We start from the raw sequence: 17,286 nt of genomic DNA, 5'->3' as shown, positions 1-17,286 counted from the left end.
TAAAGGGAGATGAAACAAAAGTTAAAAGCTCCTACAAGACATGCGTGGAGGCTTAGGCCAGCTGAAAGTTTTTACCTCATGTGCTCCCAAAATACGCTGAAATCCATCTAAAGACAAGGACTGTGCTTCTCCTGCCCTTTGCCCTTTTCTAGTTTCTTTCAACTGAAAAATTGTAACATATATTGAGCCAAAGGGAAAAAAGAAAAATCACATGCCTTGTGGTAACAGTAGATGACTGCACTGCTTTGGGGAAACCTGTATAACTCTCTTGTGTAATCAAAGCTCTTGGGCTCCACAACTGCTCAGAGTAATGGCAAAGAAAGTATAATTCACTGTCGGAATAGCGTTATGCTATATTTATGGTTTCTAGTTGTCCAGATCACAAAAATAGATTGGATACCTACAGAATTTATAAACTGGTTTTTACCAGGTTCCCCTGCCACCAAATAAATTAAAACATTTCACAACTCCCTCTATCCTCCACACCAGAACATTACTGCTCTGAATCAAATCACTTCATAGTGCTGCTTAATAAACAGTAGGCATCTGTCTCCAGGTACTTACACAGCTTGATGTACAGAGCTGTAGTACCACTACGAATTGCCCTCTTTGTGCTACTGGTGCAGCAGCATTTGGTGCAACAGTGAGGAAAAACAAAACACACAAAAAAAGTGTAAATTACTTGGACTTCTGGTGTCACTCTGTATGGCACACCCTGTATCCACAATATTTGGTGTTTTATTTTTCTCTTTGCACTGGGAATTTTATCCTTGCCTCCTTAAGACCTATATATGTCAAGGACTCAATACATTTCTGGGACAGTATTAAGAGAGTTAGCTAATACTGAAGCTAGGGGGAGAGATTCAGCAGACTGGAGCTGCAGCCTGATGAATGCTAGCTGAATATACAATAGTCGCTGAAGAACAGAGATGCTTTTTACCAGCTGCACTGATCATTCCCTCACAATGTTAAGCCCTGGATAAACATCAGAACATGAGAGATAAGATTTTGTCTACTCAGAGGAACTTCTTCCTCTCTAACATCAGTCATTGGAATAAGCTGACAACTTTCTCAAAGAGGCTGTTGCTCAATCAGAGACTATTGGCAGGAGTTACGGGGTTGAATCCTTTGGCTGTTGTTGCAAGAGTTCGGACAAGATGGTCATCATATTCCTCACTGACCTTAAAAATCTGTTAATACGTGAAAATAATATCACAGCATTGGATGAAGAGGTCAGTTAGACTTGCAAGAGTAAAAAGTTGTCCAGTAACCTGCAGAAAAATCTGCTCTCTTTCCTGCAGGTACACTGCACGCTGGTCACCTCTTGCCTTCTCCATCCAGGCCACATACAGAGACTTTACAGAAAACTTCAGCCTTTCCAACCATGAAAGGTGAGAAGATAAAAATTGTTGATTTTACCATTAGAGACCTTAGTGTTTCTTCTTCATTGACCCCTCTATTCCCACATTTCTGTGTCAGTCTCACAACCTTCCTCCTCTTTCTCCCAAACTCAACTCCACTTTAATAAACAACCAGAAAACTTCAAATAATGCAAATAATATTATTAAGAAGTTGTGAAATGCAGAAGGGCATGGCTGCAGCCTTTCCCCAACACCCCCCAAACCAATTCCAACCCCAGCCATTTGATCTTACTGTGCTTCCTCCATTTAATTGATGAATTTTTTGCGGTCAGCTTCATTATGAATAAAGAGACTTGGCCTTTGGTTAATATATTCTTTAACAGAGCTCTCTTTGATACAGAGAACACATTTTCATTTGGAGTGGTTGCTCTGCACGGTATAGATATTTGTGTTTAACTAGTAACGTTGCATTCATAGAGATTTTTAAGGCTGGAAGGAGCTGGCATTTTCAACTAGTCTCCTCAACACATTTATTTCTGCCTGTAAAAGGTTATAGCACCTTTTAGGTCAGAGTTTTTTTTTAATAAAAATCTAAACTAGCAATGAGCCATTTCCCTTTTAATTTAAATAATGTTTCAACACAATTCCTAAAACCTGTGCCAGCCTAGAAAAACAAGCGGTATTAGCATAGAAACTTCTGGCCATTCTTTTGGCTAGCTTATGTCCATAGAGTCATGATGATTTACATCATCTGGATTTACATCAGCTGGAAAACTAGATTCAGGATAACAGCATCTAGGAAAGGCAATGATGTGTAAATATTTCTTTGGCTTTGCTGTGCACAATGTGGATGCAATTAATTTCCCCACCTTTGGCAGCCTCATTGTTAGTTTAAGCCAGTCTAGTCAAAACTGATCTTTTGGACGGTCTCTGAGGTTAAGAGACCTCCAACTCAGACACCCTACTTTTAGATTTCTATCTCAGGATGGGCTGAATTGCCCTCTGGAAGTGCTCCTGTTTCCACTGGTGGAGATGGTGAACTCAAAGTAGATGTAGACCATTCAGAGAGGAAATGTGTTGTGGGATGGCATGCAGGGTGAGCTAAACTACCAGATGCTGTTGATGCCTTTCCCAGTTCTGCCTCAAACTTCTCGTGCTGCCCTGGATAAAACACTCGCTATGCTTTTGCTGCAAGACAGAGCTAATTCTGCTTCTTCCTAGCTGCTGGCTTGTCTCCTAGAAAGCCATATCTTGGAGGCACAGGCACATTTTTGTCATGCCTATTTACTTCCTACACCTAAGACCAAGGAGTGCCCTTGATAGGGCTTCTAGGTATCCTGAAGTAAGAAAACCACAGACCTATGTTTGTCTGGGCAAATCACAGCCCTCTCATGTCTCGGGGCCAATTTATAAAATGAATCCTCTTCCCCAACAGAGGAGGTCAACTGCAGGGTCCAGAGAGGCTGCCTGAGCACCTGGTGATGAAACAAAGTACTAGATAAACACTCCCTCTCGGAGTTGCTCTGAAGAAAATGACCTACTCAAATCACACATGTACCACTACAATTTAGCAGAGAGGTTTGCAGTGTGGTAGACCCCATTCTTTCCTTAATTTTTTTGGTAAATATCTAAGCAATAAAGAACTCCAATGACTTCTCAGCAAAGTCATATACCCCAGAAAAAAACATTCTCTTGGAAACTCCATACTATATATGCTAACTTGGTGCTATTTTATGGGTGGTGATATGCAGTAGACTGTGCACTCTCTCCATTCCTCTTCACCTTGTCCTGTTCCCTTCCTCCTCTTCCAACATTGGCATACTCTCTGGAAATGATACACAGTCACACTGCAGGCCTGGGATTAAGGTAGTAAGAACACGAAAGAGGCATTTCAAAGATTTTAAGTAAAGTTTCTTTTCGGAAACATTATTTTGGTTCTAAGGCAGGACTAAAGGAGAGAATGGGCAAAGAAAAGCAAGGGCAGCTTTAGCTCTTTGCCTGCATAGAGGGTTGCTGTAGACCTTCACCCACCCCATCCATGTGAAGAGCAGCTCATGTTTCTGGAGCAGAACCAGCTTTCTGGTGCTGCAGGGCTTCAGGGCAGCTCCAAGACCGGCTTAACTACGCTGGGGCTTTCCATGTAGAGATTCACGACGGTAACTGTGTCAGCCCTGCTGACAGCTTTCCTTTAGGCAGCTCTCGGTTACACTCCACAATTGCCTGTCACTACCCAACGCACGGCACAACAGGAAGCTCAACGTTTACTTTGATATCAGCTACCTGCTTATCACCGCTCGGCTGTGAACCACAACTTTGTTCTTGTTGGTTTACTTAATGGAGGGTTTAAATAACTTGGTGTTCAAAGTACTTATTTTGCTCCGGTTAAGACGATATAGCAGTGCACCAGGGATCAATATTACCCACAAATTTAAGGTCTGGTATCTCTATAACTTCAAGCATGAGAAGTTGCAGAGAAAACATGCTCTTTTGGGAAAGACTCCTGTCAAATCTGTATTGGCAGTTGTCTGAGTCCAGAATCCTCTTTCTTGTACTGAATTTGGGTGTATTTCTGATTTTCTGCTGCCTTCCTGAGCTCACTGACTCCAAGGGTTAGATAAAATAGATCTGACTTAAACTGCTCCTGACTAAATGGCTGCCATTCAGAGGGATGCAGAGTTGACCAACAGGAACCTTATGAAATTTAACAAGGACAGATGCAAAGTCCTGCACCTGGGAAGGAATAATTCCTTTCAGTAACCCAGGCTGGGGATGGATGGGCTGAGGAGAAGCTCTGCTGCAAAGGACCCGGGGAGAGTGTCCTGGTGGGACGTGACCATGAGCCAGCAGCGTGCCTTGGCAGCAAGGGAAGCCAACAGCATCCTGGGCTGTTGGAACAGAAAAGCTAGGAGACCCAGGTGCTGTTTCCTCTTTACTCAGCGCTTGTTACATCACATCTAAATACTACATCCAGATTTGGGCTCCTCATTGCAAGGAAAACATTGGTCGGTTGGAGGGAGTTCAGTGGAAGGCCAGTAAGATGGTCAGGGGCTTGAGCACTCATCCTGTAACGAATTGGGCTTGTTCAGGCTGGAGAAGGTATGGCTTTAGGTGGTCCTAAAGCAGCCTCCCAGTACTTATGAGGAGGTCATCAGCTAGACAGAGCAGTAGTGCATGGTGGGAGGATGAGAGGTAAATTGAAACAAGAGAGGTTCAATCCAGATATAAGTAAAAATATTTGTACCATGAGGATTGTCAAGGACTGGAACGGTTTACCCAGATCACCCAGTCTGTGTCCTTGGAGGTTTTCAAGACTCGACTGGATTAAGCCCTGAGCAACCTGATCTCACGTCACACCTGACCCTGCTTTGAGCAGGGTCTTGGACTACAGACCTCCTGAGGGACCTTCCAACCTCGGTTATTCTATGATCCTATGAAAAGTAGAACAGTGTAGCGGAAAAGTAGAAAAAGTCAGATAACACTGAGGCAGAATGAAAGAAAGCTGAAGAATGAAGATGTGTTGGCAGAAAACTGAACTGGCTTCTGTTCTTGGGTCTGTTTACAGGAATAGAGGTTGACAGCTAATATGCCACTTAACTCTTGGCTGTGCTTCTGATTCTAGGCTGCCACAACTACTTTGTGTGGGCTAGATTTCCAGGGCTAGATCTACATCTAACAAAAGGAGGTCCTGACCTTGGATGATTCCTTGAGATTTTAGATTCCTCTTAGTTTTCTTTAGATTTAGCAATGTGCAACAGAAATTAAAATCATAGTAGAAACACGGAAAGAGATGATATAAAGAAATTATGCAAAGAGAGTAAATGCAGCAACAAAAGAAGATCAAAATTATTTTAATACTTCTAACACCTCCCCAGTCAGCGACATAGAAAAAAATTTATAAGAGTTGGGGACAAAAGGAAAAGAAATATTAGACTCAAAGCAGAAATCTCTAATTTTAGCAAGTTGAATTTAAAATCTTTGTTTACTACCCAAAATCTCTTGGGTAAACAGAATATTCCTTTGTCCCTTTGTTAGTATAAGAGGGATAATAAAGCTAAGAGACAACACGGGATTTAAGGATAATCAGATTAAGGCTGTGTTCTCTTTTTTCTTTCTAATCTTTAGTTGCAAAAACCAACAATGTTTGGAATGATGTCTTGCAAACTTTATCTAAACAAGATGAACACCTGCTGGCCTGAGTGAAGGACTAAAGATATTGGACAAAGTTCAGTTGTGTTGGAAAAAGTCTATGCAAACTTCCAACTTTGGTCTGGTTTATGACGTGTTATTTTGGTTGTGGTACTCTCTTAAACAGAGAAGAATGGCACCCAAATGTAGGAGGTTCTTATGTAGTGGGGAATCTGGACCACTGATCCGGTGTTATGTGGGATTCTGGCCAGATGTGATCTTACATGTTTAAAGTCAATTGATTAAGGTGTATTCTCTTTATGTAGCACTAACAACAACTGGTTGTTTTAAAGAGATGGAGGCCCCAAACCTTTCTCCTAAACTTGCGAATGAAATGACTTTAATGGAAAAGAGGAGCAATTCAAGTATAGTAATGATGGAGCTTATGAAATGAGGATTATAAACATGGGCATGGGGGAGAAGTGGGTAAGTCAATCACACCGCCCATGTGACATGGCTCTCAGGAATTTGCAGTTGCGTTTCTGTCTGAAATGAGCACACTCTACGGGCTCTGACTGCATAAGGAACATTTTAAAGGGGAAGAATAATTAAGCGATGACAGAGGCATCATCATTATTAGATAATCACAACCCAGGGGCATTAACAAACATTGAGTGCCTCTAATCCCATGGGTTCTAATTATTCTGTGATAATAACCACACCTCCAAGTTTTAATTTATTCTTGTGGAGAATCGGGGGGGGGGAGGTGGGGGAAAGGGGGGCATTTTAATATTTTTGCTGAAAGAAGATGCAGTTGGCCTTTCAAAAGGGCTCATCAGTATTCTAATCTAACTAGCATGTGTGATTGGCATTAAATTGTCTGCCCTTTACGGTGATCTCCAGCCAATCCGAGTATTCACCCTGGCACATACTGATGGTCTCCCAGTTGATAACAGCACCAGCATACACTGGTTCTGTTTCTCGGGGCAATTTTTGGCAAAGGAGAGGTGGATTTTCCTGGTCTGGCATGGTTAATTCTCCATAAGGTCCTCTAACAAACACATTGCCATTGGTGTGGAGAGAGAAGTGAAAACTTGCTCATTTTCTGATATCTTGGAAGTGCTGTCTGACATGTCAAAAAGGAAGATTCTAGTAAGTTTAAGTGCTCTGCTTGTGCTTGGGTAGAATAAAATAAAAGTGACAGACGCACTCCAGGGAAAGAGCACCAGAAAAGCAAGAGAGCAAGAAAGAGTCAGGGGGAAAGAAGAATGACAATATAGAAAGACATACACTAATATCACAGCCTTTGTCAAATAAGTCAGTGTCCCTCTACTTCTTCATTACTCACAGGTGAACAATTCCTGTGAAAGATTGTCCATATCTTCTCTGGGTACAGGAAAAGAGAAGCACCGGTGAAGAAAGGAGGAAGGGAAAGCCGCATCCACTCAACATCTGGTTGTTTCTGTGTGTCTGTGTGCATGCACGTGCAAATGAGACTAAGCAAGACAGAGGGGGAGAGGGAGAGAAGGAAAGGAGTCTTTCCCCATGGTGATCCTTTTGGCTGAAGCTGGCTTTCTGAAAACAGTTTTATATTTTACAAAGTCCTTTGAGTACTTTCACTTATACAAGGAAAAAAAGAAAACAGAGAGGTGAACCAATTCATTCAAATTCTTGGCAAATTCAGAAGAAGCCAAGGGCTTCAAGAACTGGAGACTAAGTTTAGACTCATAAATCCATACTCTTCAGTAGTGCATGGGTCTTTGAGAGCTAAGCAAGCCCTGTGAACATGGGACAAGTGAAAATCAGGGTCACTTATCTTAATCACTTATGTCATTTATGTTAAAGCCTAGCTTGACATTTCTCATTGTCTTGAAATTACAGTGTCTGTACCAAGGACCTTCCACAGCAGTGCAAAGAAGGAGGAGAAAACAGAGCACACAAAGGTACTAGAGGTATGGCAGACAAACCTATCAGCTGGTTATTTTTGTCGTTTTCTAGGTCTTCTGTACTGTAAGTTTCCTTCAAACCTATCTATCTAACAGAAGGTATTTTAGGAAACAAGCATTTATTGATTGGGCATATCTTTGTGAATCTAGGCTATTGTGTTTAAGGGTACATTTTCCGGTGAGATTATGAAGATGGAGAGAGAGAGTAAAAAGCAAGTTAATATTCTGGGCCAATTCCACACTGATGCTTCTCTTTTGTTGAAATGTATTGCTCAGTGAAGACCATCCACCTCTAGTGTAAACTACAAGTCATATATCCTATTTCAGCACTGTGCCTGCAACATATTGTGCATTCTCCCCAGCAGACCACAACTATAAATTGCTTTAGGTTTTGGGTGGGAAGTACTTTAAAGAGAGGCTAGGGAAGAGAATAATAAGGCACAGTGGACTGGCTTGGGTTAAACTTCATAGCTGACCATTAGATATTTCCAACTGTAACTCAAACTGAAATCAAACCAAACTGAAATCCCACAATATGAAGAAAACAAAGAATAATTACTGAGCATTTATGACTCTTTTACTCAGTGGGGCCAAGGGCTGTGGCCTGTGTTCATCGAAGCACCACTGAGTTCACATCAAAACCAGAGCATTAGCATTTCTACAGGGAACTTCCAGCTGTGCTCTCATGTTTATTACTGCTATCTCACACAATTTGGAGTGAGCTATTGTTCAGGGACTTGTGCCCCAGTGCTGAAATGACCTCCATGTGGAGCCACTTCAGCATACAACCACTGCCAAATCACTTGCCAAAGAATTTCTGAACTAGAATCAGTAAGGCTCTACTTGAGGCCAGGATCTCCTGCCTGGAGTGCAGGTTCCTTCACGCTGCCCCCTGTGTGCCTGCATCATCTTCGACATACTTTCACCACTAAGAAATAACAAACAACAAGCAGTAGCATCTCTCCATAAAAAATGAGTGTCAATAGAGTTCGAGCCTATAGTTCAACATAAGCAATGTTTTTGTTGCAAGAGTGCTAATCACATGCGTATATGGCAATTCATATTCTAGTACTTGGGAGGGGATGGCCTGATTCATCTTCATTTTCACCTCTCTAATACATCTGTCCTAATATCAGGTAAATAGTCCTTGGGAGGTGTTTGTCTTTCCATTGCAGCAAGATGTGTCTAAAAGATTCGTTTACTTCAGACGCTTAGGAGTCTTATCCATGATATTTTAGAATAAAGATGAGATAAACTATAGATTGAAAACTTGAGTCTGTAGGTAAAGGAGTTATGAGTCCAGAAAGTGCATGAATAATAATTTCCATGGAAGAAAGGATTTTTAGTGGGGTGTGCAAGCACAATCTCATTGTAATAGCACACCACAAGATATAGTCATTCACCTCTGTAAGCCGCAGAACTCGAGGATTATCTTGTCTCATGTAAAATTACTCAGCCAGGTCCTTTGCAGACCATTTGTAAAGTCAAACATAGTTCAATGTGGCACTGGTTCTTTTCATTCATATTGCACATCTTTGTTCCGCCAACAGCAAAGGCAGTCAAGGGTCTACTTTATTTGGTTTTGAACTCCTGCAGTTGTTGGAGATATTTTTGTTTGGCCAATGCATAAAATAAATTAGCAGCCTCATATTCAAACAACCAGCCCTTTTCAGACAATGCTGAAACAATTAGGCTAAAGACGTTCATAAACTCTAATTCCCATTATGTTCCACAATTTATCCTGCCTTAGGAAAACAGACCATGAGTATCCATGGACACGTGTACAATTCAGTAGTGTTGAAGGAGCAGTGCTGGCAGTAGTAAACCTTAAATAGCTGAAAGCTCCTTCAAGTGCATGAGTTTTGCTAAGATTTAAATTATTTCCTGACTACTATGAACTCCAGCATTTTCTGGGCTTGGAACTTCTTGTAAGATATATAGCATATAAGCTCACCTATCTATCTGTGTAGCCAAGCTGATAGTATCATGTTTCTTTTGTAGAAAACAACCCTGAATGAACTTGAAATAGTACTTCCAACAGAAAGAAAAATAGCCTTTTTTACAAACTGGGATTCCTGTGGCTTGAAATAGAGATTAAGAGTGGGGTAGAGAGACACTTACAAAATATGATGTATTATAAAGCGTTATTCGTATACTGCAAGCAAATTAAATCCTGAAATGTGCTAAGGCAATGGATTTAATACTTTAGGAAGATGATAATGTACTAATGTTTAAAAAACAAACATGTCTCCTGTTGAATTAGATCTGACTAATCCATGGTTTAGCACTGCACACAGTTTCCTAAAAAAAAACCACCCAAAGCATTAGCTAGCACAATGCTTCACTGAAAAATATGCATGTTTCTGTCCTTCAGTATACAACTTTGATACTTATGCAGTTCTGAGGAAACAGTCGGAGATTTCTGTGCCAAAAATTCATAAATTGATAATGTTGGTTCCAAAAAAGAGGGAAGGAGCTTTTGCAAAACATCTCTTTCTGCAGTTGCTGGGCAGCCTCACACTTCTTCACTGACAGCTTCTGCCCACCCCAAGCCCCGCCGTTTAGCAACTGAATTTCCTAACATCCGCTGGGCTGAATTCATACACCTGTTCAGAAACCAGTTTGCTAGGAGAATATACAAAGACCTGTTACATTTTAAGGGACCAATATGCAAACAGGTCATTCCAGTTAATTGATGGCCTGTCTGCTGCCATCAGCATCCTTCAGGTTATCACTGGCTCGGTTTTCCAAATGAGGAGACCAGGGAGAGACCGTGCTGTTCCAGGGAAGCTCTGTGGGAATTCATCACCCTTCACCTCTCCCTTTACTGTACGAGGACTCTGGGAGATTTTTAGCCACAACTCCTACTCTCTTATTCTTTAGTCATTTAAGATATTTTGTAGCATTATTAAAAATACAAATATAGGTCAAAAATGCATGCCCAGTTTCCTATTTTTGGCTCCAACTTGTGTTTGCATGCCTGCTTAAGGGTGACCTAATTATCAGATGGGCTTAGTACCAATATATCTCTCCAAGAAGTAGCATAGTCTCTGGGCACTAAGAGCAGTCAAAATCAATTCACTTATTTAGGAGCCCAAGCAGAGACTCAGAAGCTTAACACTATGTGGGTAAGCCGAGCTGACACACAACAGTTCAGAAATATACTTCTCCCATCACAAATCTCCTTGAACTATGCAGTTAAGTGACAGGCACTGGGTGGTGGGCATGCTAAGGCAAGATTTTCTTCCCTGGCTTCCTTGCAAACACATACTTTTAAAAAAATGGTGCTGAGATCAGGGTTAAGGCATTGGACTGCTCTGTGCTCTAAGCACTAAGATAACAGTGCTAATAGTACAACTAGATTTAAATATAAAATTGAAAATCATACACTTGGGTTGTTTAAGCATCCATCCAGGGTATGTGTACTGTATGTATACTGTATTTATAAACCTTTATTTAGGATACATGTTATATTTATCAACTGTATCTTTATCATAAAAATAATGAACATTATACTAGGGAAGTTTTCTATGAGCTGCAAAACTAATAAAGCTTATTTGAAATTATTTTATAATAATGGTACCTTATTTGAAATTATTTTATAATAATGGAACCTGCATTAATTCCACATGAAATGGTACAAAAATCATCAATTTGTACTACAGTATGAAGAGTGCCATTCTGCATTTTAAACCGATCTTTTCCAACACGAAACATCTACCTCAGTTCATTCTTTAGCAAACTGTCAGACTTCCCTACACATCTACTGGTAGGGTTATTTTTGGATCATCCTGGAAGCAAATCACAGCTATCTCAGTGGGTGTACTGGCCTCTAACAAAATGTCACGGTGGCAGACTTGCACCGCTGATTGGAGAAAAATGGATTGTACTGAAGTGAACAAAAAGAGAATCTTCTAAGAATGATTATTTGAACATTCTTCACTGCTTCTCAGCTGAAGCATCTTGTATATTCTATAAAATCTCTAATATTTCAACAATTGTGTTCGCAACATGAATACCTTCAGCTAACAAAGACAATCTTCATACTGTATTAGGCGGTAGAGAAAATAATGAACCACAGAGACGCTAACTATAAGTTATAATTCTCTGCTTTTAGCAGGGGATAAGGATGAATTAATTCTTACAGGACAGGCACTGTAATAATTTTTTTTTTCTTTTTTTTCAGTTTATTCTATACTTCACAGACTTCCTTTTTGGGGGCTGTTATTCTTCAATGTCAGCATCTGCCTGAAAATGAGTATTTTTAGACTTTTGTGCCTAGGAGAAGTTTTTTTTCAACATAAGAGTTAATGGCTGAATTCTGATATAATATAGCAAAAGCTGGGCTGGATTTTAAGAGGTCATTAAAGAAAAAAAATCTTACTTTCTACACTGACACTATTGTTTTGCAGGAAGATTTCCTCTTAGGTTTACACAGCAGATAAACCTGAAGAGCTTTTTTACCGAAGCATGAATATCTAGTTCAGCCGTGTGAATAAATAATAGTTTAGAGAATCAAATAATCATGAAAATGTCATGGAAAATCAAGGCTCCTCAGTCTGAAACTGAATTAGCTTCTGGTTTAGCAATTCTATCCCCCCACAGCTCAGAAGTTATATTGTGTATGTTTATGCAGATAAATTTGGATGTATAATTAGATGTTTCGTCTCTTCATTTGCACATCGAAGGGCTTTCCTACTGGCTACTGAAAAAACATTTATGCATGAATTTTAAGAAACAAAATTGAAATGAGCTCACAGAGGCTGTGGAATCTCCATCCCTGAAGATGTTCAAACCTTGGCAAGTGCCTACCAACCTATGAGATTCTGTGAGCCTAATGTTATGGCATTAAGCAATTAACAATAAAATACACGCAGTGATGGAGAAAGGCAAGATGACAAAGTAAGCTGGTGTCTGAAACCCAACTCCCATATTCCCCCCGTGAGCACAAAACATTTTTCTGCTGTTGCTTAACATCAGTTTGCAAAAAGATCAGGAGCTTCATACCTCCTGATATCAGGAAATGTTTTACAGTACCGTATCACCCTTGTACCACCCAGGACAGTCAGAATAAACATTATTATCCTGGGGAAAATGAGGGTAGCTGGTCAACTGAGGCAAATGAAATGTCAGACAGCATTAGAGGCAGATACTCTGATCCTGAGCTTGTATGTCCCTCCTTCACATCCACCTGCAGGCCTTCCCCCCACCCCCTGAATTAACCATAAATCTCTGCAGGCTCTGGAAGAGCAGCCTCCCTGCAAGCTCTTTACTAGTCGATCCGTTTGCAGGACCTGTCAAGGACAGTGTCTGGAGGACAAGGTTCCTGACACTCAGCTGAGATTCATCCTGCCTAAATTGAGAACTTTACGGTGCTGATACCTACACCTGAGGTAGTCCCTCCAAAATCCCTTCCTAGTTAATGGGAAATGCAAACTTCCAGGGCCCAACCAAGAGGGAGTTGAGACAAACTGGCTCAGACAACCTGGAGTCAGGTAAAAGCTACCCCAGCCCAAATCCTTATGTTATGAAATACTATAGGTACCTGCCTTTAAAACAGGAAAGTATTCTAAGGGAGTGAAATGAAAAGAAAGTGAAGAATTAATTAACTAAATAGAGGTGATTAAAGTAAATAAAGGAAACAATTATTATATCAAAATAAGAGACAAGAAAGATGATTAAATGAGTCTTCAAAAGACCCGTGAGAAACTCATGAAAGACATAATATGCATTTACCTGGGTTTTATTCTTTCATGATTTCATTTTCGTTTTTATTCACTACCATCTGATAATTGCAAGAAACAGTTACTTTAACCATGGGCAATTTAAACCATTTTAATTTTTTTCCAGGGCCAAGAGACAAAAGAACCTAGTTATTGCCTGAGGGGATTTTTACTAAAATGAAAGCTTAATCTTTCATGTTTTTTTAAGCAAAGACTTTTAAAAAATCATTTCTAACAATGCTGTAGGGAGAGACTTCCATGGGTATGCAAAATTGAAATTATAAATTTACAATTATAAAAAAATTAATAGTTTGGGGATTGCATTGTCTCTGTTCTTTCTGAATGAATACTGTTTCAAGCTTAAGAGAAAGTATTTAGCACATGGAGGAGAATGACTGTCCTTAGACTCTCTTGCGGTCAAAGCTATTTAGTAAGAAAGTATGAGAGAAAGATCATTGGAGTTTGTTTGGAAATATGTGATTGTATGAACCTTGAATTGAAGAAGGAGTTTCATACAGATTTAACAGTCACTATTAGATGCTGAATATTTTTCTTTTCTTTTTTGAATCTATTGCAATTAGAAGCCAGCAGCAAAACTTGACATCCTCGAATATCAGATGCCCTGTTGGTTCCTCGCTTCCTGGTCTGTTTCTCTGTGTTGCCAATGCATCAAAGCTGGCCTGACCACCGTCCCCTCTGTAACAGTTTGATGCTTGCTAAATCTTATCTTTATAAAATTAAGCTGCAAGATAAATTTTAACTGAAGTAACCATCTTTTGGGGCTCTTACGACGCATGTCTCCAAAGGAGAGAACAAAAGCTCATGGTCAAAGATTGATTCAGGAGACATCTTCAGGAGAGATATAGTTATATATGGGTAGAAACATGGGTATGATTTATGTGGCTGCCATGGTTTAAGGCATATTAGAAGTACATGCTCATGCCCATCCCTGTTCCATGCAGTATTTTGGCTTTAACAGCATCAAGAAAAGGATTAAATTTAAGCATGTACCTTTGCACTCTTCTAAATTTGGGCAGTTTTCTGAACTGAGAAATATTAATTTAATGCATTATCTGGAGAGACACAAACATTTCTTCCTGGGCTTAGTGCAGGCTTTGAAATCAGACAAAATAATTTACACTTAGGAAACACAACAAACTGAAGTGTTCTATTAAAAGAAAACTAGACCAAAAAAATACCCTCAAGGCCTCCAAATATCCACACATTGAAAGGCAGATTTAAATGTTTTCTGCCAGCATATTTCAAGTTTTAATGGAAATACTTTGAGCTACTATGAAAAGCTTTATCGAACTAAATTCATTTTCCATAGAGCAGAGAAGAATCATTGAAGATATTATTCAGGTTTACAAAATATTTAATAGGGTGGAGAATGTGGAACCAGATAAGAGAGGTTAAACTGAAGGACATTTTAACAAGGCTTGATTTTAGGTTGGTTGTGCAACATAAATAGGTCAATGGATCTGTTAGATATAGGCTTTCTCTTTGACACAGCAAGCTGTCTAATATTAGAAACACTTGTGTACAGCTACTATCTATAAGGCTTTCAAAAGCAATTGTCACTCTGAACTACACTATTTCAAAGGCTAAATGTCCAGAAGTTTTTGAAAATAACACATCTTCAATGTGTTAGCCAAAATCATTAATCTCCTTGGAAAACCCTTGGTATCTGCTCTACAATACCACCCTGAGCAATACTAAGCTCTGGTTATCCCAAAGAAGTATCTGCCCAGCCCAGCTGAAGCACCTTTCTAACCATGTGCCTCTGCAGACTTGGACATCAGACGAAACCACCTTCCAGGTACTCAAGGAGCCTCAAGACCAGGTTAAAAGAGGGAACAGCAAGTCAGCCAGGCTGGATAAGAAAATTGTGTTGGAGAGAGAGAGAGGAAAATGTGGACCTTAAGGATGAATCTGAGTCCTGTGCTAACATGGCAAGACAAAGAACACGAGAGAAACACACTGCTGCCTGAGGTTCTGGTGCCACTTTGCTGCAGAGCAGCAACGATAAGGAAAGTTCATTTCCAGCCCCTCTGCACCGCAGTGCAGTATCTTGAGTTGCCCTGAGAAGTTTTGTCAGTATGGCCCAAGAATGCTGAGCATGCTTTGGGAGGACAGGCTACTCAGACATTTAACAGCTAAACTGCAGAGATATTACAGAGCATGCATGAAATGCAACATTTCCGCTTCTATAAATGGGTGACATTTAGACAGGAGTACCGTAGAAACATTGACACTGAGACTACTAGCCTTTTGCAAAGTGCCCCAGCTCCGGGATGGAGGGAAGAGATTGCTCAGGTTTGAAAAAGAATCTGTCAGCAAACCAAAATTATTTTCACCCAACCTGCTTCTCAGAGATTTTGTGAATGAATATGATTTTTAGGTTGAGATGAGGCTCACACCAGAAAGAGGAAAATTCTGCACAAACTTAGTATTAGCCAAGCTGCCTTCCATTTAAGCTCTCCCCCAAACAAACAATAAAACTGTAATATAACGGAAAGCATTGGCCAGTTTTAACACCCGGCACCACACTCAGTCCCAGTTCTATTGTGCAGTGAAGACTGTTTTCCTTACTGATGAGATCAAACCGTCTGCCATGAATTACTTTTTCATGGGGAATAAATACACACTTAAACAAGATTAAACACAAATGTTCTTTAGTGGTGTCTAAAATAATATGAATGTTTTTTAGAACAGCAATAAACACACTTCATGATGCAAATAATTACACCCTGCAGCCTTTATGTAAAGATAAGCGGCCAGATTCTTGACTTAGCTGCATCACTGTAAATCCGGAGTAACTACACTGAATCAACATCTCTCTCTGTGGATTCCGGAGATGCTGAAGCGTTACTGAACTCTGGATTTGCCCTGATTTCTCTCTAGGATTTTGCAGACATCAGACATGCATGGTTGAAAGTCTACATGGTTGTCATGGAGGCACCATCACCTCTTACCCTCTCCCTTATTCCCCCATAAATGTCTTTTGCTTAGTGTAAGGAAGTCAGAATCCGGCTGTGTATTCCTTGTACGTCTGATATCACTTCTGTAACTGTATTCTCAGTTAGGACCAGAAGAAAGCTCAACTGAGGCTACAGCAAGAAAAAGAGAAGGAAAAAAAGAAAGGACGACTTCACAAAAATTCATGATGGGTGAAGGCAATACATGCATGATGTGCTGGGAATCAAAAATCAGTCCCTCAGGGATTAAAAAGAACCACTGTGGCTGACTTGTCTGTAGGATGGGAAGAATTTGGTCATGTTCTGAATTCCTTCTGAAGTTAAATTTAGCTTAAGTTTCTCATGCAATTGTAATTTTCACATAGAGTTTTGTAAGATGGGTCCGTTAGGTTTTAATGGCCCCTGAAATAAGTCTGGAAAGGTGAACACGCACAAATTGGACCACTTGAAAAATTAGTTATTTGCTTAAAAATAACCGCAACAAAAACGTATTCAGCTATTAAAAGGGTCTTCAGAATTTATATGAGCATAGAATTTAGACACAACATGGAATCACAGTTTTAACTATCATCTTCCCATTTATTCTCATATTTGTAGTTTGAAAGCAAGCTCTGCTCTTACCGGGACTTGTGAGGGCTCCCAGAGCACCAGTCGTTGTGGAGAGAGGATTTGCATTGGTGGTGGTAGCTGAGGTTTGGGCGGCGGCTGCTGCGGCTGCTAAAGTTGCCAAATTCTGTAACTGTAAAGCGTTCATGCCTGCATGGAGAAGCAATAGGGTTAATTAAAACATGTACTTAAAAAAAAAAAAGAAAGCTATTTTCAATGGACATGGAGCTGGGGATGTACCTTGCCAAGAGATTCAATTTTTCTTTTCACTCCCAAGACATCTATAATCTGGAAACCACCTCTTACAGTCCCTGAATAGCATCTCTCACCTCTCTACCTTGGAGTTGAGAGAATACAGCAAAGGGACCAGCCCATGGTTCAGGAAAATTAAACCTGGTTTGTGCCTCTTCTACAAGGGAAGTGTAGAATTAAAAGTCATTTAAACTCTGTGTGAAGCCCAGGTGCAATACTATTTCCTGACACAACAGGGGGTGTAAAGAAGATAACTAACATTTAAAACACATTCAGGACGGGGTCATATAATTGG

General features: G+C 40.1%; 1 protein-coding gene across 5 annotated transcripts in view; it reads right to left on the bottom strand.

Moving 5' to 3' along the window:
• The window catches only part of CELF2 (CUGBP Elav-like family member 2), a 374,910-nt gene that overhangs the window by 22,936 nt on the left and 334,688 nt on the right, over window positions 1-17,286 (bottom strand). For all 5 annotated transcript variants that reach the window (XM_075024683.1, XM_075024684.1, XM_075024685.1 and 2 more), the window contains one exon: window positions 16,755-16,889. In XM_075024683.1, the coding sequence (XP_074880784.1) occupies window positions 16,755-16,889 (135 nt within the window). The remainder of the gene's footprint in view (window positions 1-16,754; window positions 16,890-17,286) is intronic.

This window comes from Buteo buteo, chromosome 4 (assembly GCF_964188355.1).
Source record: "Buteo buteo chromosome 4, bButBut1.hap1.1, whole genome shotgun sequence".
Classification (NCBI taxonomy): Eukaryota; Metazoa; Chordata; class Aves; order Accipitriformes; family Accipitridae; genus Buteo; species Buteo buteo.
This window is presented reverse-complemented; position numbering and strand designations above follow the sequence as displayed.